The following is an 18,822-nucleotide window of genomic DNA, read 5'->3' on the forward strand; positions in this document are numbered from 1 at the left end:
GGCTCTGCCCAGCCCTATTTTGTCCTTGAGCACTCGTGAGCTCATCAAGAACAGAAGGTAACCGTGGGGGGAAAGGCAGGGCAAGATCTGCAAGATCCCCATTTGCATTTGACTTTGCCATCCCATCTGGTTCGAGATAACACACCACAGAGAGAGAGAGAGAGAGAGAGAGAGAGAGAGAGAGAGAGAGAGAGAGAGAGAGAGAGAGAGAGAGAGAGACGCACACCTCAGCAAAAAAGAAAGAAAGAAAAAGAAGTAGTAGAAGAGGCAGAGAGCCCCTGTGGGTAGGAGTGAGGATGGGGAGAAACAGCAAGAAGACCGGGTGGGGTGGGTTAATCACTAAACCTTCCAGTGTTTAACCAAAGCAGCTTTTGCATTTGTCAAGCTCTGCTAGCAGGGCACTGGACGGGCCTGGCGGAGCTGCTGAAGGTGAACGGGAGAAGGTGAGTCTTCGCCGAGAAAATCTCAGCGCCCATTTTCTCGGCGAAGACTTCTTTCGGGGGATGCAGCTTCTGCCGCCCCTTTCTGTCAGCTGCCCAGTGACAGAGGCTGGATCCCCCGAAACAAGTCTCCGCTGAGACGAGAGAACAAGGCGTTTCTCTCTCCCCCCCCGCTTTTGCCGCTTGTGTGTGTGTGTGTGTGTGTGTGTGACAGAGGCTGGATCCCCCGAAACAAGTCTCCGCTGAGACGAGAGAACAAGGCGTTTCTCTCTCCCCCCCCCCGCTTTTGCCGCTTGTGTGTGTGTGTGTGTGTGTGTGACAGAGGCTGGATCCCCCGAAACAAGTCTCCGCTGAGACGAGAGAACAAGGCGTTTCTCTCTCCCCCCCCCCCGCTTTTGCCGCTTGTGTGTGTGTGAGTGTGACAGAGGCTGGATCCCCCGAAACAAGTCTCCGCTGAGACGAGAGAACAAGGCGTTTCTCTCTCCCCCCCCGCTTTTGCCGCTTGTGTGTGTGTGTGTGTGTGTGTGTGACAGAGGCTGGATCCCCCGAAACAAGTCTCCGCTGAGACGAGAGAACAAGGCGTTTCTCTCTCTCCCCCCCCCCACTTTTGCCGCTTGTGTGTGTGTGTGTGTGTGTGTGTGTGTGTGTGACAGAGGCTGGATCCCCCGAAACAAGTCTGCAAGCCTCTGCCGGCTGGATCCGCGCCCTGCCGCCGGCAGAGGCTTGCAGAGCGCGGATCCACCCTCCGCCGGCATGCAGGCAAATCCTGCTAAAGGGCTTTTCCCCCCCAATGGATCCGCGCTCCGCAAGCCTCTGCCGGCGGCAGGGCGCGGATCCAGCCGGCGGCAGAGGCTTGCGGAGCGCGGATCCACCCTCCGCCGGCATGCAGGCAAATCCTGCTAAAGGGCTTTTCCCCCCCCACTGGATCCGCGCTCCGCAAGCCTCTGCCGCCGGCTGGATCCGTGCCCTGCCGCCGGCAGAGGCTTGCGGAGCGCGGATCCACCCGCTTTGTGTTACCTGCCATGAAACCAGTCCTTGCAGGCGTCGCACTCTATCATGAAGCGGGTTACATCGTAGGGCAGCCAGGCAGCGGAAAGAAGCAGGCAGGCAGGGCGCGGAGGTCTGGAGACCTGCCGACGTTTGGGGAGGTTTGGGGAGGTGCGCGCGCACCTCCCCAAACCTCCCCAAACTTCGGCAGGTCTCCGGACGGCGGCGGCTTGGGAGAGGTGCGCGCGATCCCGGAAGCACCGAAGCCTCGGCCGCGCGCAAGTCCTCGGTAAGTTCTTTTTTTTGTTCACTGGAGTATAAGCCGAAGTGGATTTTTTCAGCCCAAAAAGTGGGCTGAAAAATTCGGCTTATACTCAAGTATATACGGTATATCTAAGTGTTCAGTCTGACGTGTACTTACGCATTCTGGATAGACATTCTGGATAGAATTGTACAATCTCATTCACACTTCTTTAGTAATAATCCCAGTTAGAGATTATTTTGAATAAATATACATAGAATTTTATTTGAGCAAAAGAAAAAAGAAAGCAAGATTGTTGGAGACGCATATGAATGTGGCCTGGAAGATTTGAGTGTAATATATCCAGATATGCAATGGATACACAATCTGAAGCCCAGATGTGATAATCCTTAGGTCATCTGGCCTATTTGGTCCAACACACTGAAAACAAGAGTGATCTAGAAAGATTTCGAAAGTGTGATGTGTTTCTTGTCTGATTACCTGTTTTCTATCAGGAATCAAAAAGAAAAAAGAAATGGGTGTGGGTATGGTTAGAAACAAAGAAAACAGATGGTCCTACAGGCAATCCTACTTATAGGATGTCCATCATGAAGAGTCAGAAGTGAAAAAACTCCCCATCTTTCATCCTGTTTTTGTCTGCAGCCTGTCCATCATTGGCCCATGGCCTTAACAGATTATCTATTATATGTGACCCACAAAAATATTGAAAGATTGCAATCTATCATCATATTCTTCAAGCAGGAAGCTCACATCTGGTATTCAAGAATGTTCTCTATTTACTTCAATCACTGAATACGGAATTAATACAACATCAAAGTCTCTGAAAGAACTTTAAATAGTCAACTTGTATGGATAATTCTCTATGATCAGCAGAGATTTTATTGTAATAAAAATAAAATAAAAATAACAAAAAAAACCTCTATCCGATTTGATGTATAACTTAACATTTTCCCAGTGAGCACATGGGATTGCCAAATGTTAAAAACAGATGACTAGAATTTTCGCTTAATGCATCTAATGTATCTATATCACTCCACACATAACTAAATACATGTCAATGTCTCAGTCCATACCAGTGGCAGCATAAATAACATTTATGTATTTTATTCTATTCCACTGAGTATAGAACAGTTTATGCAGAGAGCATGCAAACTTTTGATTTTCTCACTTTAGTCAAAACTGAAATTAACCCAAAAAGAAAAATAAAACATTTGGGATGCATGTTCTTTTTTTTTTAATGCTGATATTTTGGGGACCATATTTTACAGGTGTCTGTCTGAACATCTATATGTAAAAACAGACAAAGGAAAGGATATTCAAAAGAAAAGAAAAATACTGAAGTTTAGCTTGTCTCTATAATTTAATGAGAAACACAAAGGTTCCCATTAAGGGCTCCATTCATAGGAAGAAAGATTTGGCGCTGGATACTACAGAGCTACCAACTTTAATAGAGTGGACACAGTTCTAGAAACGTACCTGCAGAGCCATTAAAGCCACAAATGAATTCCCTACGGCAGTCACAAGGTGCAATGTATTCACTCTGAGGAAGATAAAAATAAAAAACAAAAATGATGATGATCAAAAGGATGCAAAGTAATAGAAAAACAAATAAATTAGCCTTGATTTCCAGCTGTTATTCTTTCAGTCTTGAAATATGCACAGAAAGACCTTGGCATATTCCTCATCAGATGTCTTGTATCATTAAGAATATGGTTGAACAACACCAAAAAGAATACAGTACTTCCATTGGGTTGGATCTGTCTCCAACTTTCCCTTTTTCTTTCAATGTCAATTAACCATGTAGCATTACAGTTGATCCCTATATGGTAATTAATCTTAACTATGATGATCTGAAACATATTTATATCATTTTTAAAAAGTTATTTTTACCAGCAATGATTAAGATGTAGAATTCCCTACGTTGCTAGTGCTGGAAAACCTTAGCTTGCGTTGCTTTGACAACAGATCTGGAGTAGCCCAGAGTTCATGGCTGCAATGATAACCATAAACCTGATCCAACTTATTGTGTTCTGCTTTCCATTGAAGAACTGTTCATCTGCAAGGACAATGTAACTGTATGCAGTGAGGAAGTCTTTGCAAGCTTGAATACCAGTCATGTGATACCTGACATTGCATGGAAGCTTCAAATTTAGAATTCTATGTCAAAAGGCTACCTCACTGAAATTGTACCTTGTTAATGATCACTGATATCACAGCACAATTTACAATTGGGAACCCTGTTCATTGCAGTCTGTTTGGTGAGAATCACAGTTTTTTTTTCTATTGTCTGAATTACTTTAGTGTTTCTGAATGGTATTTCTCAAGCAGAAGACAATCCAATACCTGATGAGCATCTCCTGAGGGCACAATGTAAGCTTGAATGGGTTCAGAAACATATTTGGAATTTTTCATCACTTGCCGAAGGTGCTTCAGCAGTTCTGTAGTTATTTTCGGAAACATGGTCCTACTAAAAAAACAACAAGTTAAGAACTGATTTGATTTTCTACTGAAGATTTAAAATTCCAGAAAATTATCAAGTAGAAATTTTTTTCAATTGAAATCACTTGATTCTATATTTATAGCCCTTCCCAACCTTGCATACAGTACAGATCGGATGAAATAGCAGCCTATGGAATTACCACTCCTTGTGGTCTTGACTTGCCTTTGAAAAGACTTTGTGCGTGTGCGTATGCCTTTGTGTCAATCTTGATTCCAGGTGTCCGAAGTTTTGACAAGTCCCTGCAGTTTTCCTGGTAAGATTTCAAAACCAGTTTGGCATTGTCTTCTGCCTAGTGCTGAGAGGAAGTGACTGGCCCAAAGTTACCCACCGGGCTTTGCGCCTAGGACAAGACTAGAACTCAGGATTTCCCAGTTTCAAGAGTAGTGCCTTAACCACTAACCCAAACTGCAGATAAGAAAGAGAGTTCTTAGAAACACATTCTATATATTTGGGGCACAATAGAAAAGGCATCAAGCTTCTCCAATCAGTAGAAATCTTTGGGTTTTAAAATTCCACTGAATGCCCAGTCATAGAAACAATGGTGTGGTTCATCATGGACCAAGGCTGGTTGCACAATTACTTCCTTGATAAGCTCTCATGGATCTTACATTAATCATCTTGAATTATTTGGCAGTGGATAGCTGAAAGGGGGCAGCCTGGAAGAAGCTATATGTAAGGAAACATTTGGAGTTAAAAAGCAGCAGATGCTTTGAGATATGAGAGAAGGGCAAGGACGCAGAACAGGAAGGAAATAATTCACAAGCTGCTGCTGTTTTCAGTCATAGGGAAAGTTCTGAGAGCCATCACCTCTTCCATGTTACTACGTTTCCTTGCCAGGAATAAACAACAAGCTCTACCAGCCAGGATTGTTCAAGGATTATTCTCCATGGTAGGGGTGAATATTTCTTTGTTCTGAAAGTTTCAATCTAGCATTGTTAGCCATATTACATTACACAATCTCTTCCAAATTCAAGACAGCATAGATTAGTACTTAACGTGCTGATCAGCAACAATCAGGTGAACAGTTTGCTATATTAAATACCATTGACATATTTTAAGACATATCTGCTGTGCATTCTCAAATGATTCCATTGCCTAAATGGTATAGATTTCACTGGACAATCAAGTGAAATGTTTGCTACATTAAATACTATTGACATATTTTAAGATTAATTGAGGTTTGTATCAGAACAATTAATTTGGCAGGTGGTTGATACTTCTTCTAAAAGCAGAAGACAGGGAAATCTGCCATAAACAACTTAGTACTCACACATTTATTGTCCCTGAATAAACCTCTGCAAAGTCACTGTGTTTTCCCTACCACGGTGCATTAACTAGACGGCATTTTTTCCCCTAATTTAATAATTTTTTTATCACATCAAGATAATTATAAGACAACTTTTCTGTCCCTTGCAAAACTATGATGTTGTAAAGTAGGCTTGGAAATGGTTAGAGGGTGTTACTCTAATAATGCAAAAAAAGAAACTGCCAGACCAAATTCATTCTTCTTCAGACCATTTAAAAGAGATTCTGGAAAATAAACTTCTAACAATATTTTTCATTAGCTGGTGCTCCCTAAATGTAGAAGCTTCAACTTCAACTGCCAGAATTACCGGTCTCATCTCAACAGATTTAGTAAAGAAAGGCAGAAAAGTCTGAGTTAACATCTTGCGTTTTTATCAAGTTTTTCCAAATTCAGTGGCAACCACCATTACATCTTTTTTTTTCCTGCGTTCCCTTTCAGGATTCTATTTGTTATCCCTATACAAGTTACGGTGCCTCAACACACATTAGATCAACTGAAGCAATTGCTGTTTGACAGAAATTTCACTGCTGATAAATCTGATTGCAAGTCTCCACTCCAATATGTACCATGGCCACTGATCAATTAATGAAGCAGAAAGTGCCTCTGGCAGGCAAGCATCAATTTGAAACATGGCATCTACTATACTGTAACCATGTTTTTTCTAGCACACTGCCAATAATGACTGAAATACAATTTCAAAATTGAGGTACTAGCTTTTGCTAATATGAAGAATCTAATCCTTCCCATCTTCAGAATAATACTTTAATTTAGTAACATTGTGAAAAATATGATAGCAAATAAGCTAGGCATAAGATTAATGTTTCAGTATCCTTCAAATATCTTGTATAATTCTAACTAGTTTATCCATTAATGATATTCTTTTTTTCTCAAATTAGTCTACTTTAGAACCATACTTTATAACCAAGTCAATATTCTACTCCTAGATTCCTATTTATACAAAGTAGGCACATAACATAAAAGAAAACAAACCAGTGGTCTTTCCTTTCGTTTCCTTAATATTATTTTATTTTACATCTTGGAAAATTATACCCTTAGACTTCTATCTCAGGTTCCTGTTCATGTTCCTTGGGCTTATAAGACATTGTCCCATTTTTCTGCCAAATGAAAAAGCACAACTTTTCTCACAGATTCTTAGATCTATTTTGGAAAGGAAGGAAGGAAGGAAGGAAGGAAGGAAGGAAGGAAGGAAGGAAGGAAGGAAGGAAGGAAGGAAGGAAGGAAGGAAGGAAGGAAGGAAGGAAGGAAGGAGGTTTCCTTTCTTTTATGTCATATGTCTACTACCTAATCTGCATCTTGAGAGGACACATTGACTTCAAATGATGTATCTCCAAGGCCTCTGCCATAACACTATTCAATTTCTAGCAAAAGGGCTGTCCTTTTTACTCCCTTTCCATTTCTTTGGAGTGGGCCACTAGACCAAACATCTATATTCTGAAGCATAGAGATGATCTCCCTCATTTCATACTATCCACATTGCAACCAGGTAATATGTTTGATATTAAAGCAACAAGCAATAATACAAACAGTAAGTCAAACAAAAATGAAATTAAGTATTTGTGTCTCTATAAAATAAACCTTCCCAAGCATTATCCAACATCATCTATATGGGCCATATTTTACCTGTCCCAGGTAGGTATCCCTCCAAAACCCAAATTTCCCAGCCTTGGATAGTGAAATCACGTCTGTGTTCTGTTCTTGCTCTTCATTAACTCAGCAATACCTGACAAAGCAAAGGGCAAAACTTCAAAGGTAAGCAGACTTTGGCCATAATAACCTCTTTCTTCTCATAATGGATAATTGCAGATAATGACTGTTGCAAAAATAGACTGTACCAGTTCACAATAGCAGAACAGAAGGCAGCATGACATTCAGGGGACGGGGGGGGGAATAGGCTGGACTTCAGTCGAGATTATTCAGCCAGAAAGCCCAAGGCATGTCAAACTCTTAACATATTTCACAGGATTAGATTGTTCAGAACGTAATAACGATATGAACTCCACTCAGTTGCCCAAGGCTACAGGCATATACACCAGCCTTGGATCAACTTGGATCATCTGTCATAATTCCAACCAACAAATCAAAAGGGTAGCATGCCCGAGAGCCTAAAACTCATATGGAAAAAAAGAAAACAAATTTGAAAGAACAAGGTGTATTCTATAGGAATACACTGTGACCTATTCGGAAGAAAAGAAAAGATACAGAAAAATACCTATTCATTAACTTTTGTTCTAGGAACAAATACCAGTTGATATGCTACCAGTAGGAAGAATTTCACACAAGGGGTATTTTTTTCCAGGTTTCCCACTTGAACCCAAACCTCTCACTGCTACTGCAACTACATGAGGAAGACATTCTCCCCCCCACCCACATAGTACAATCACTACATTCTTTCTTTACTGCAGCTCAATTTATCATCCTCTCAAGGAATTTGGCATAGCCTTCTACCTAGCACTTGTAGCCTCTAGGAAGTTTCTTTAATTTGAGCACTTCCTACACAATAATTCCATACTTCTTTGTGAGTGTCCTTTTTGCTCTCCTTGGAATGGGGATAGTGAGAAGAAGATAAAAAGGCCACCAGGAGGTCAAAGGGAAGAGAAGAAACGTAGCATTCCAGCCACCACCTAGTTTTTCTAGTAAAATAAAAAGTTTTCACAGTGAAGCCAAAGGGGGGGGACTCCCAATTGCTCCTGAAGAAAACAGCGATAGTGCAAAATGCAATGGCACTTTGCTTTGAAAAAAGGAGGAAGAGGCAAATCTAAGAGAGCTAGAGCTTCATTTGATCCGGGGAAAGCCCTCCGAACCCAACAGGAGAGAGGCTAGCGTGAGATCAGCGTCTAGCCCAAGCTGCTTGCAGCTGAAGTCCCAGAGCATGAACCTAAACATTGGTGAACAGCATGCTTGGAATTGGTGACTGATCTTCTTTCTTCTGTCTACTATTTAAATCCTTGAAAAGATCCCCAAAGCAAAAAAACCTCCAGAAGTGAAGGGAGGGGACTATATCCCCATTCCCTTGCAGACGGAAGCGGTGAATTAACATAAAAGGTGAAGAGATATACTAAAATTTGATTTAAAATATTTCAGTCTGGACAAATCTAGCAAATAAAAAACTGTCAAGATTATTCCCTAAAAAATTTCTAATGGAATTATAAAAATATATAACAAAAATAACTTTTTGATTGAAAAAAAAATGAAAAAAGAAATAACTGCTGGCATCTAGTGGAAAATCAGAGAATAGAACACTAACGATAAGGACTCAGAAATTGGCAGAATGCCCAGAAACAAAGAAAAAGTTGTTCCTTTGAATTGCAAATAACCTTGAAGACAGCTGGGAACAAAGGACGAGCCAGCTATAAGATTAAAAAGTGTTTGAAAGAAAAAAAACAAAAAAAACCACCTGGACTGTTGCTTAAATTTAAGAACTGTTTATGGGAAGAAAAAAAAACACCCTTGGCTTTTTGGCTAATCTTGTAGAGGAGAATTTGCAGGAAGGATTCAAAGTGGCTTAATATACTGAATCTGTAATTTTGAGTGACTGATAAATTGAATTAAAGCATTGATGAAAGATTATTTGAAGGGGGGAAACAACATGGATATCACATATGTATCAAAAAAATGACAGGATGCCACACTCAAAATTTTCTCCTGAAGGACTTAGCCTGGAAAATGAAGGGCCTCCAGAAACAATACTTCAAGGTAAGGTAAATACTTTCCCAGAGGAAATATATGTAATGTTAGGACAAATACAAATGACAATAGATTTAAACCACGACAAAATTCGAAAAAACTTTGAGGATTTAAATAAGCATATTTCCAATCTAAATCTACAATTAAAAAATACCCAGGAAATAACAACAAAGGAACAAATAAATCAGACAGCAGATTACAAACTAGAAGAATATGAGCAAGTTGATGAAATAAAGGAAAAGAATTACAATTTGACACAAACAGGAAAAAATCTACAAGGTTCTGATACAAGAATGGAATTATTAGAACTATTAAAGCTTGGGGGACAGAAAGAATTTATCTTACTTATTTCATCTTTTGTATTCCCAACATTTGTAAAAATACAGGAACTGTTAGGTAAGTGGATTACACCAACTTGGAAAATTACTTGGAAAAAGAAGATCAGAGACAGATACAAGAGATTTGACTCGCCCTACCAGATGGACTATTACATGAATAAACATTTGTTTGAATATGGCTAAAAGAACAGACAATATCAAACATAAACGGGCCTTATAACAAGAAAGATAATGAGATTTAAGTAATGTAGTATGTTTTATAATATATTAAATGTTAAAATAGTAAGTTGATGTAACCTTCATTAATATATAAGCAAAATATAACTGATCAAAAAGGATGTTATATATAGATACTATAAGACAGATAAAAAGTATAGTATTTTTATAATGCATGATATAAAATATTGGGATGATGTAGCTAAATGGGAAAATTTAGACAGTGAGATGACTAATATGAAGAAATTATGACTGATAAGAATTGGATTGAATATAAGGAAATCTAAGCAAACAAAAATTATAAAAATAGGATGTATGCTGAACTAATGAGATGATGGTTGTGAGAATATAAGCTGAAAAAATGTTATATAAAGAGATTATTATTTGTATAAATATAAAAAACACGTATATCTAATCATTTATATATTGAAAATATTAAGAATTATACTTTGACTAAGGTTGAAAAAGGAAAATACAAATGGGAGAAGTGAAGAAGAAGAAATGTATTAATTTATTAATTATGGAATTATCAAATTTAATCATTATTGACAATTAATTATTACTGTCCTTTTTTTCTTAATAAAATATAAACCAAGACAACAAACTGTACACCAGGCACTGGAGATTGTTATAGTTAAAAACCAATAAAATATCTATAAAAAGAAAAAGAAAAAACTGTTATTTAATCCTTTCGGTATTAAAACCAATGAAGAACCCCAAATATGAATATTTCCTCAGAAATATTGCATTTCAAATGTTTATTCTTAGGATACACATTGTTTGTTTTACAATGGAAAGTTAAGGGTTTAAATTGATTAATTAGTCATTTAAAACTGCATGTTTCTGATTTCTCTATTATGAAAAGTATGTTGAGAACTGAAGTATAAAAGTATGGAATTAAAGTAAACCAAGTGAGGGGATCATATTTGTTTATAGTTCAGTATTGTAAAAAAAAATAATTAATGCTAGAGCAGATGATTTTTTTAGTTGTGTTTCAGGTACTAGATTAGAAAACCAGGAGATTACAAGTTCCACGCCTTCCTTAGGCTCCCTTAGGCTTGAAAGCCGGCTGGGTGACTTTAGGCCAGTCACTCTTTCTCAGACCAACCCATATCACAGGGTGATGTTTATTATTTGTTTAAGGTCCTGCTTTGTTTTGCTTATTTTGTTTATTAGATGATTTGAGCTTGATCTGTCTGTCCAATTTAGTGTTTATAGCTGTTTTTCATGTGTTTTCTAGTTTTGTATGCCATCCCAATGTGGGGAAGTTAATAAATTTAATTATATTCATCACTCAGCCAGATGTTTAGAGTGGATTTGGTATTTTTTATCTACCTGGCGAGTCCTTCTCAAAGGCCTGGAATTCACAAATGTTGTTTGACTATGTTTATGGTACAAATGTTTGACTATGTTTATGGTACAAAAACTATCCATATGGTGTAATAACAGCAACTTGCACCTAAACATCGGCAAGACGAAAGAGATGGTGTTAGACTTCCGGAGAAAAAAGGAGGAACCTGCCCCACTTTACATCGGGGAGGACTGTGTAGAGAGAGAGTTTCCTCCTTTAAATTTCTGGGAGTCTACCTCTGTGAAGATCTGACCTGGAAAGTTAACACAACCCAGGTGGCTAGAAAGGCCCAACAGAGGCTTCACTTTCTTAGGGTCTTGTGGAAGAACAGGGTAGAACAACAGCTAATAACCCTCTTTTACCAGTCTACTATAGAGAGCGTCCTCTCATATGGTATTGTGGTTTGGTATGCTGGTCTGACAGCCGCGGACAAGAAAGTATTACAGAGGGTAGTGAGCACAGCACAAGACATTGTGGGCTGTTCCCTGACACCACTGGATGACATCGCCAAGGCTCGTTGACTTGGAAGAATGAGGAAGATTCTCAGGGATGACTCACACCCTGGACGTTATCTCTTTACTCTCCTACCATCCGGTAGGAGATATAGGAATATAGCCAGCCGTACCAACAGGCTGAAAAATAGGTTTTATCCGTGGGCTGTTAGGCTTTTAAATGGGACATAATCTTATGCAGAATTGACTTGGGAGGCCGGTGTGTGGTGTAGTTGGTTCACATGGTGTGGTAGGATGGAGGGTTTGTTGACACTGTGTGTTGGGGGGAGAGAGCACGGGGGGGAGGCTCAGCTAATCTCAATGTACACATGTTGTACTTTGACAATAAAGGTTTATTATTATTTATTATTATTAAGGTATTGTCGCAGGATGCAAGGTGATCCTAGAAAGTGTGTATAACTGATCATTGCAATACCAGGGGAGAGTAGAATAGAACAGGGCTTTTCAACCTTTTCACCCTTTGTACCACTTTTAGGAGATGGCAATGTCCGAGTACCACCAGTCACCTAACAAGGTGTCAAAAACGTGATGACCAAAAAATAAAAGGAAAAAAGTGATAAAGTACAGATAGTCCTCAACTTACAACAGTTCGCTTAATGACTGTTCAAAGTTACAACGGCACTGAAAAAAGTGATTTATGACCATTTTTCACACTTATGACCATTTCACTATTCCCAGGGTCATGTGATTTACATTCGGATGCTTGGCAGCTGATTCATATTTATGATGGCTGCAGTGTCTCAAGGTCATGTGATCCCCTTTTGCAACCCTTGACAAGCAAAGTCAATGGGGAAACCAGATTCACTTAACAACCATTTTATATTGGGGGTGTCAATTCCACTGAGGGCCACATTAGCATTGTGGTTATTGTTGGGGGAGGTTCCTTCTTTCCTTTTTCCCCTCCCTCCCAACCTGCTTCCCTCATTCTCATTCCCATCTCCCTCCTCCTTCCTTCCTTCCTTCCTTCCTTCCTTCCTTCCTTTCCTTCTTCCTTCCAGCACTGATCCTGGCATTTCTGCTGAGCCCTGACAGCTGATCGGAGCTTCTGCACGGCTTTCAGAGCTCAGCAGAAGCGCCAGGATCAACACCAGGGTCCAGCTGATCAGTGATTCTGCAGGGCTCAGCAAAAGCACCAGGATCAGCACCAGGTTCCAGCTGATCCTGGCGCTTATGCTAAGCCCTGCAGAAGCACCGATCAGCTGGAGCCCAGCACTTATCCTGGTGCTTCTACTGAACCCTGACAGCCCTGCAGAAGCACTGATCAGCTGGAGCCCATCGCTGATCCTGGCGCTTCAGCTGAGCCCTGCAGAAGCGCTGATCAGCTGGAACCTGGCGCTGATCCTGGCACTTCTACTAAGCCCAGACAGCCCTGCATCTCCAGCCAGCTCTCATTCACACTTGTGCAGTGTTGCCGCCACTTCAGCTCATTCCCCTCTCCTGCTACCACTTCTTTAGGACGGTCACATACCACCTGCCAGGTGCCAATGTACCATCGGTTGAAAAGCCCTGGAGTAGAAAACAAAGAATTGGAGGAGAACCCAAAATATCAAGATCTGAAAAATAAATTGAAAGATGCATTTAGAAAATCTGTGCATTGACAAAATTTTCATCTGTCAATTACAAAAGGCTAGTTGCTTGGATCCGCATATATACTAAATCAATATATTATGAAATACTACATTCCTTGGAAGAGTTCAATTCATATGAAGGCAAATGCCAGCTAAAGAACTGGCAGCTGTGACTTTACATTGTTATGTATATAATAAATAATATCGCAGGTCCTCGAGAAGGACTTAATAGGTGGTTAAAAATGCCATATCCAGTCTAAACATCTGGCTGGCTGTGTAACCATCCATAATACTAGGTAAGTTATATCCTTATAAAAATGGTAGGATATAATACAAGTAGTCCTTGAGTTATGACCACAACTGAGACTGGAACTTTTGTTGCTAAACCATGCAGAGGTTGAGTCATGCCCAATTTTATTACCTTTTTTGTTGTGGTCATTAAGCAAATCACATAGTCATTAAGTGAATCCAGTTTCCCCTATTGACTTTGCTTGTGAGAAGCCACCTGGGAAAGTTGTAAATGGTGATTATGTGACCCTGGGATGCTGCAACAGTCGTAAGTATGAGCACTGATCATAAGTCACTTTTTTCAATGCTATTGTAACTTCAAACGGTTGTTAAATAAGTGTTTGTAACTCAAGGACTACCTGTAATATTAATAAGATTTAACAATTGTTGATAAGAAAAACAAAAAAGTCTGGATAGGGATGCAATACCTGGAAGCAACAGAAGAGAAGAAAAATAACTGAGGAAAATCACAAGCTAAAAGAGCTGTAAATAAAAGTAGAATGACTTTGGAAAAAAAAAAAGCGAAGATACTACCAAAAGGAATAGGCTCCGAGTGCAATCCCAAAACATCTTGAGCACCTCTTGAACACTACTGACATTGAAAATCACCACCAGTCAATTGCAAAATGCAGTTTTACTTGGAACAGCTTACATTCTGTGGTGATAGCTTTAAATACCATCAAACAACATCTGCCTCTCCCAGGTCCTTGGGAAAGACTTGATAGGTGGATAAAAATTCCAAACCCTAACATCTGACTATAATAACATATGCATGAAATCTTTTACCAAAAGCTAATTTTTTCTGGGGTTTTTTCAAAACTAGTGAAATAGAGGAATTAATCAGTGGAACAATTTACCTCCAGAGGTTGTGGGTTCTCCAACACTGGAGGTTTTTAAGAAGAGATTCCACAACCATTTCTCTGAAATGGTATAGGGTTTCCTGCTTGAACTCCTGCTCCAAGGCCCCCTTCTAAGTCTGTTATTCTATTATTCTCATATTAGTCTGGTAGTATTGGTATCAAGATATTTGGCACTTTTATCTATTATTTATATTTAACAGTGGGTTCACATTCCTAACAAATCAGTAGTGGCTCAAGAACATCTCATATTTAGCCCCGATTCTACCAAAAATGTCTAAGGCTGCTTCAGATATCTTGGTTCATATACCAACCTGCAAACCAAGAATGCCCAAACCTGAGGCCCACAAAAGTTTTGCAAAATCTTTGCAAATGTTGACATCAAAGGGAATGGAAATGGCTTACAGTAGATATATGAATAATTATGTTTATCACATCTAATTGATCTGATCCAAATTAAATTGTTTCTTCTACTCACTTATCTTGGCTTCACTTTTTTGCATAGTGCAGGTGGGGGAGTAATGAAACAAGTGTCATAATGATGCAAAAAATAGAATTTACCTCCTTGCATCAGATGTCAGGGTGCCTGGACATAATGGCAGTTTGGGATCATGATGTGCATATGTAAACTTTCTGACATAATGTAAGGTTATTAAGCGAGCCTCCTGGAACCCAACTTGAATCGCAAATTTACCTTCGGCCTAGAAAGTACTGTGAGCCTTTCCACAACCCAACTTGTGCAAACAACAATGGCGAGGTTCATTCTTTCAAGTAAGCCAAAATCTCATCTTTGAACAGTTAGCATTCAAAGGAAGCTTTTTCTGGAAGCTGAAGCTCGCCAGCAACTTGAGAAGTATTTGGGAAATTCACTTTTCCGGAAGAAACGTTCAATCAACGACGTTATTTGAGCAGGCAAAGGCCCCATTGAAGTTTCTGAATATATTTTTTTGAATGAATACACATAGAATTAGAGAAAGCTATTCATGCATATGGTATTTCTGGATGTCTTGGGAGAAATTTAGACACTACCATTTATCTGAAGCCTCAGCTGATTAAAACTCTTCCGATTTTCTGTGAACGCCTGAAAGCTTAGCTTTTCTACTCCAGTCGCTCCAAATAAGCTTCATTTATATAAGCCCTGCACTCCATCTGGTTTATCATTGTTCAAGCCTCATTGCCAGGTTGCCCAGGAACCCCGACATGTGCTTCTTCACCAGCTCGCGAACACATCCCGTCCCGTTTGTGAAAAGCAGCATCGCTCCCGCCTCAACCTCTGAATTTCTCACCTGATACTTTGCAGGAAGGGGGCTCTCATGTCAGCGGTTCCGGAAACTGCCATGCTCTACTGACGTCTCGGACCTCGTGAACACCGGAGGGAGGAGCGATGATTCCCAGCTTCCGAGGAAGTCTTCGCTTCCTCGGCGGGAGGTGTTCCCCTTGTTCCCATTCATCTTTTCCCCGGGAGAACGTTGGGATCCACAGGTGCCCGTCCGCTCCGTCTGCATTCTTTGCTCTTTCCACCCACCCCCCGTCGCTCTTTAAGAAAGCTGCGGAATTACGTATTCACATTTAAAACAAAGCGAGCGATCCCGGATGATCAGATGGAATCCGGGAAAGAGAATCAAAAGCCAGCTATACTTCAGCTGTATGTCTTGTCTGAACATAGCCTTTGTAATTTTTTAAAATCAAAGCTTATGGCTTTGTGTTTTATACCCACTCTATAGCTTGGTCAACAAAGCAGGATTAAATGAACCATCATTTAACATATTGTGTTAACCCGCCCACGTTTCCGCCTAATGTGTTCTGTAGGCTGAGATTTAAATGGAGGGGTATTTCTTTTTGGTGTCTCCCCTGCTGTCCATGCTGAACGTCTATCTGTTGCACTAAATTGGCAAGGCAGGCTGCTCCTGGAGGACACTCAACATGGTGTCGTCCAAATATATTGGATCAGAACTCCCATCATCCCAAACTTCTTTTCCCAACAGGTTAACCCCAGCTAGCATAGGATTTCTAGGAAACATCAGGTTGCTGTAATATTTCTGAAGCTGTGCCTCTCATATAATATTCCTTGATTCTGTAAGTTGAATTTATATCTATTAAGAAAAAGGATAAATGTATATATTTGAGAGGCAAAGCATTTGTATTTAATCAGTCATTCCAAGTACAGCTAATTCAACTTGAAGCATAATATAATTACATTCTCCTAGGTCAGGGGTAGGCAACCTTGGCTCTTTTATGACTCGTGGACTTCAACTCCCAGAATTCCTGAGCCAGCCATGCTGAGGGGAAAGAGAGAAGTTTCCAAGCTTAGCCATGCTGACTCAGGAATTCTGGGAGTTGAAGTCCACGAGTCATAAATGAACCAAGGTTGCCTACCCCTGTCCTAGGTTCTAACCTGGTGCTTCAACCAATAAACTAAACTGGCTCTTTTTCCTACAAAACTATCAAATGCTCAGTTACTCAAGCCCTAGTTATCTATCATCTGGATTACTGCAATGCCTTCTACGTGGGGCTACCCTTGAAATCCATTCAGAAGCTTCAGCTGGTGCAAAGTGAGGCAGCAAGAGCAGTCTTTGGGGTACTAAGGATGGCCCATATTGCATCTCTGCTTTGCAAACATCACCGTCTGCTTCCAAGTGGAGTTAAAGATTTGGTTATGGCTTTTAAAGCCCTTAATGGCTCCTTGATGAACTCTCATCCCACTAAGACAAGCCCATCCTTCTGCTGGCAGAGAGGGCCTTCCCTGGATCTCAACAGTCAAAGAACTCCAACTATTGGGTTCCAGAAAAAAAAGCTACTGTGTTTCAATGCTTGCCCTTTTGAACATCTTAACCTTTGGGTTAAGAATTGTCCCCATCGTCCTATCCTTCTGCAAGAGCCTGTTGGCTCTGCTGGCTGGCTTGGGGACCAAATGGAGGCATTCCATACTGGACGTGGCTGCTGGATCGATGGCATACACCATTCCGTCCCCCTTGCTTTCTGCTTTCCACCCATCCATCTTTTTGTTATTATATTGATGTATTATATTGATGTATTTTTTATTCCATTAATTTATTGTTTACACTTCATTTTCCCTTCTTACTGTTGTAAGCCACCCTGCATAGCCCCACAGCGAGATAGTTGACAAATTTTACAAATAATTAATCAAGAAGCTCACTATTGTAAAAGTACTAGATAATGTCTCGAAGACTTTCTGCCTGTTTTGCTAACACACTACAGTATTTTACATTTAGTATACAGTTGTGATGTATGAATTGCAAGGATTTTGGCAACTGCTAGATGCTAGATGCGGGTCAAGAAGCAACAGTGAGAACTGGACACGGAACCACTGATTGGTTCAAAATTGGGAAAGGAGTCCGGCAAGGCTGTATACTGTCGCCCTGCCTATTTAACTTATATGCAGAGCACATCATGAGAAAGGCAGGGCTAGATGAATCAAAAGTTGGAATTAAGATTGCCGGAAGAAATATCAACAACCTAAGATACGCAGATGATACCACTCTAATGGCAGAAAGTGAAGAAGTACTAAAGAGCCTCTTGTTGCGGGTGAAGAAGGAGAGTGCAAAACTTGGGTTGAAACTTAACATTAAGAAAACCAAGATCATGGCATCTGGCCCTCTCAATTCCTGGCAAATAGATGGGGAAGAAATGGAGGTAGTGACAGATTTTATTTTCCTGGGCTCCAAGATCACTGCAGATGGGGACTGTAGCCAAGAAATTAAAAGACGCTTGCTCCTCGGGAGGAAAGCCATGGCAAATCTAGACAGCACACTAAAAAGCAGAGACATCACCCTGTCAACAAAAGTGCGTATAGTCAAGGCTATGGTCTTCCCAGTTGCAATGTATGGCAGTGAAAGTTGGACCATAAGAAAGGCTGAGCGCCAAAGAATTGAGGCCTTTGAACTATGGTGCTGGAGAAGACTCCTGCGAGTCCCTTGGACTGCAAGGCGATCAAACCGGTTAGTCCTAGAGGAGATCAACCCTGACTGCTCTTTAGAAGGCCAGATCCTGAAGCTAAAACTCAAATACTTTGGCCACCTAATGAGAAGGAAGGACTCACTGGAGAAGAGCCTAATGCTGGGAAAGATCGAGGGCAATAGAAGAAGGGGATGACAGAGAATGAGGTGGCTGGATGGAGTCACTGAAGCAGTAGGCGTGAGCTTAAATGGACTCCAGAAGATGGTAGAGGACAGGAAGGCCTGGAGGAATGTTGTCCATAGGGTCGCGATGGGTCGGACACGACTTCGCAGCTAACAACAACAACAAGAAGATGCCATCAAAAAGGTTCTCTGTTGCTATATAGTGGTTTCTTGGATTACTGTGATCCAGATAACATTCCAAATCTGGCTTACACCTTCATTATAATTGGCATGATTGCAAAGCATGCCTAGCCAAGCATGGTTCTATATTTCTACTGTTTTGGGTATTGGGATGTGTACTGTAATGCTTCCAGCTTTGTTAGAAACTTGATTAATTACAGCAGCCCGTGCGG

General features: G+C 40.5%; 1 protein-coding gene across 2 annotated transcripts in view; it reads right to left on the reverse strand.

The window, feature by feature from the left end:
• XPNPEP1 (X-prolyl aminopeptidase 1) overlaps positions 1–15,674 on the reverse strand; it is a 49,823-nt gene extending 34,149 nt beyond the window's left edge. The window contains exons 1-4 of one of the 2 annotated variants that reach the window (XM_081328185.1): positions 15,617–15,674; positions 7,137–7,236; positions 4,033–4,153; positions 3,166–3,229 (exon numbers count right to left, since the gene is read on the reverse strand). In XM_081328185.1, the coding sequence (XP_081184311.1) occupies positions 3,166–3,229; positions 4,033–4,149 (181 nt within the window). In that variant the 5' untranslated portion in view covers positions 4,150–4,153; positions 7,137–7,236; positions 15,617–15,674. Of the gene's footprint in view, positions 1–3,165; positions 3,230–4,032; positions 4,157–7,136; positions 7,237–15,616 lie in introns of both variants that reach the window. The other variant, XM_081328184.1, reaches the window with a different exon arrangement.
• Positions 15,675–18,822: the final 3,148 nt, after the last annotated feature.

This window comes from Vipera berus (assembly GCF_964194415.1).
Source record: "Vipera berus genome assembly, chromosome: 5".
Lineage (NCBI taxonomy): Eukaryota > Metazoa > Chordata > Lepidosauria > Squamata > Viperidae > Vipera > Vipera berus.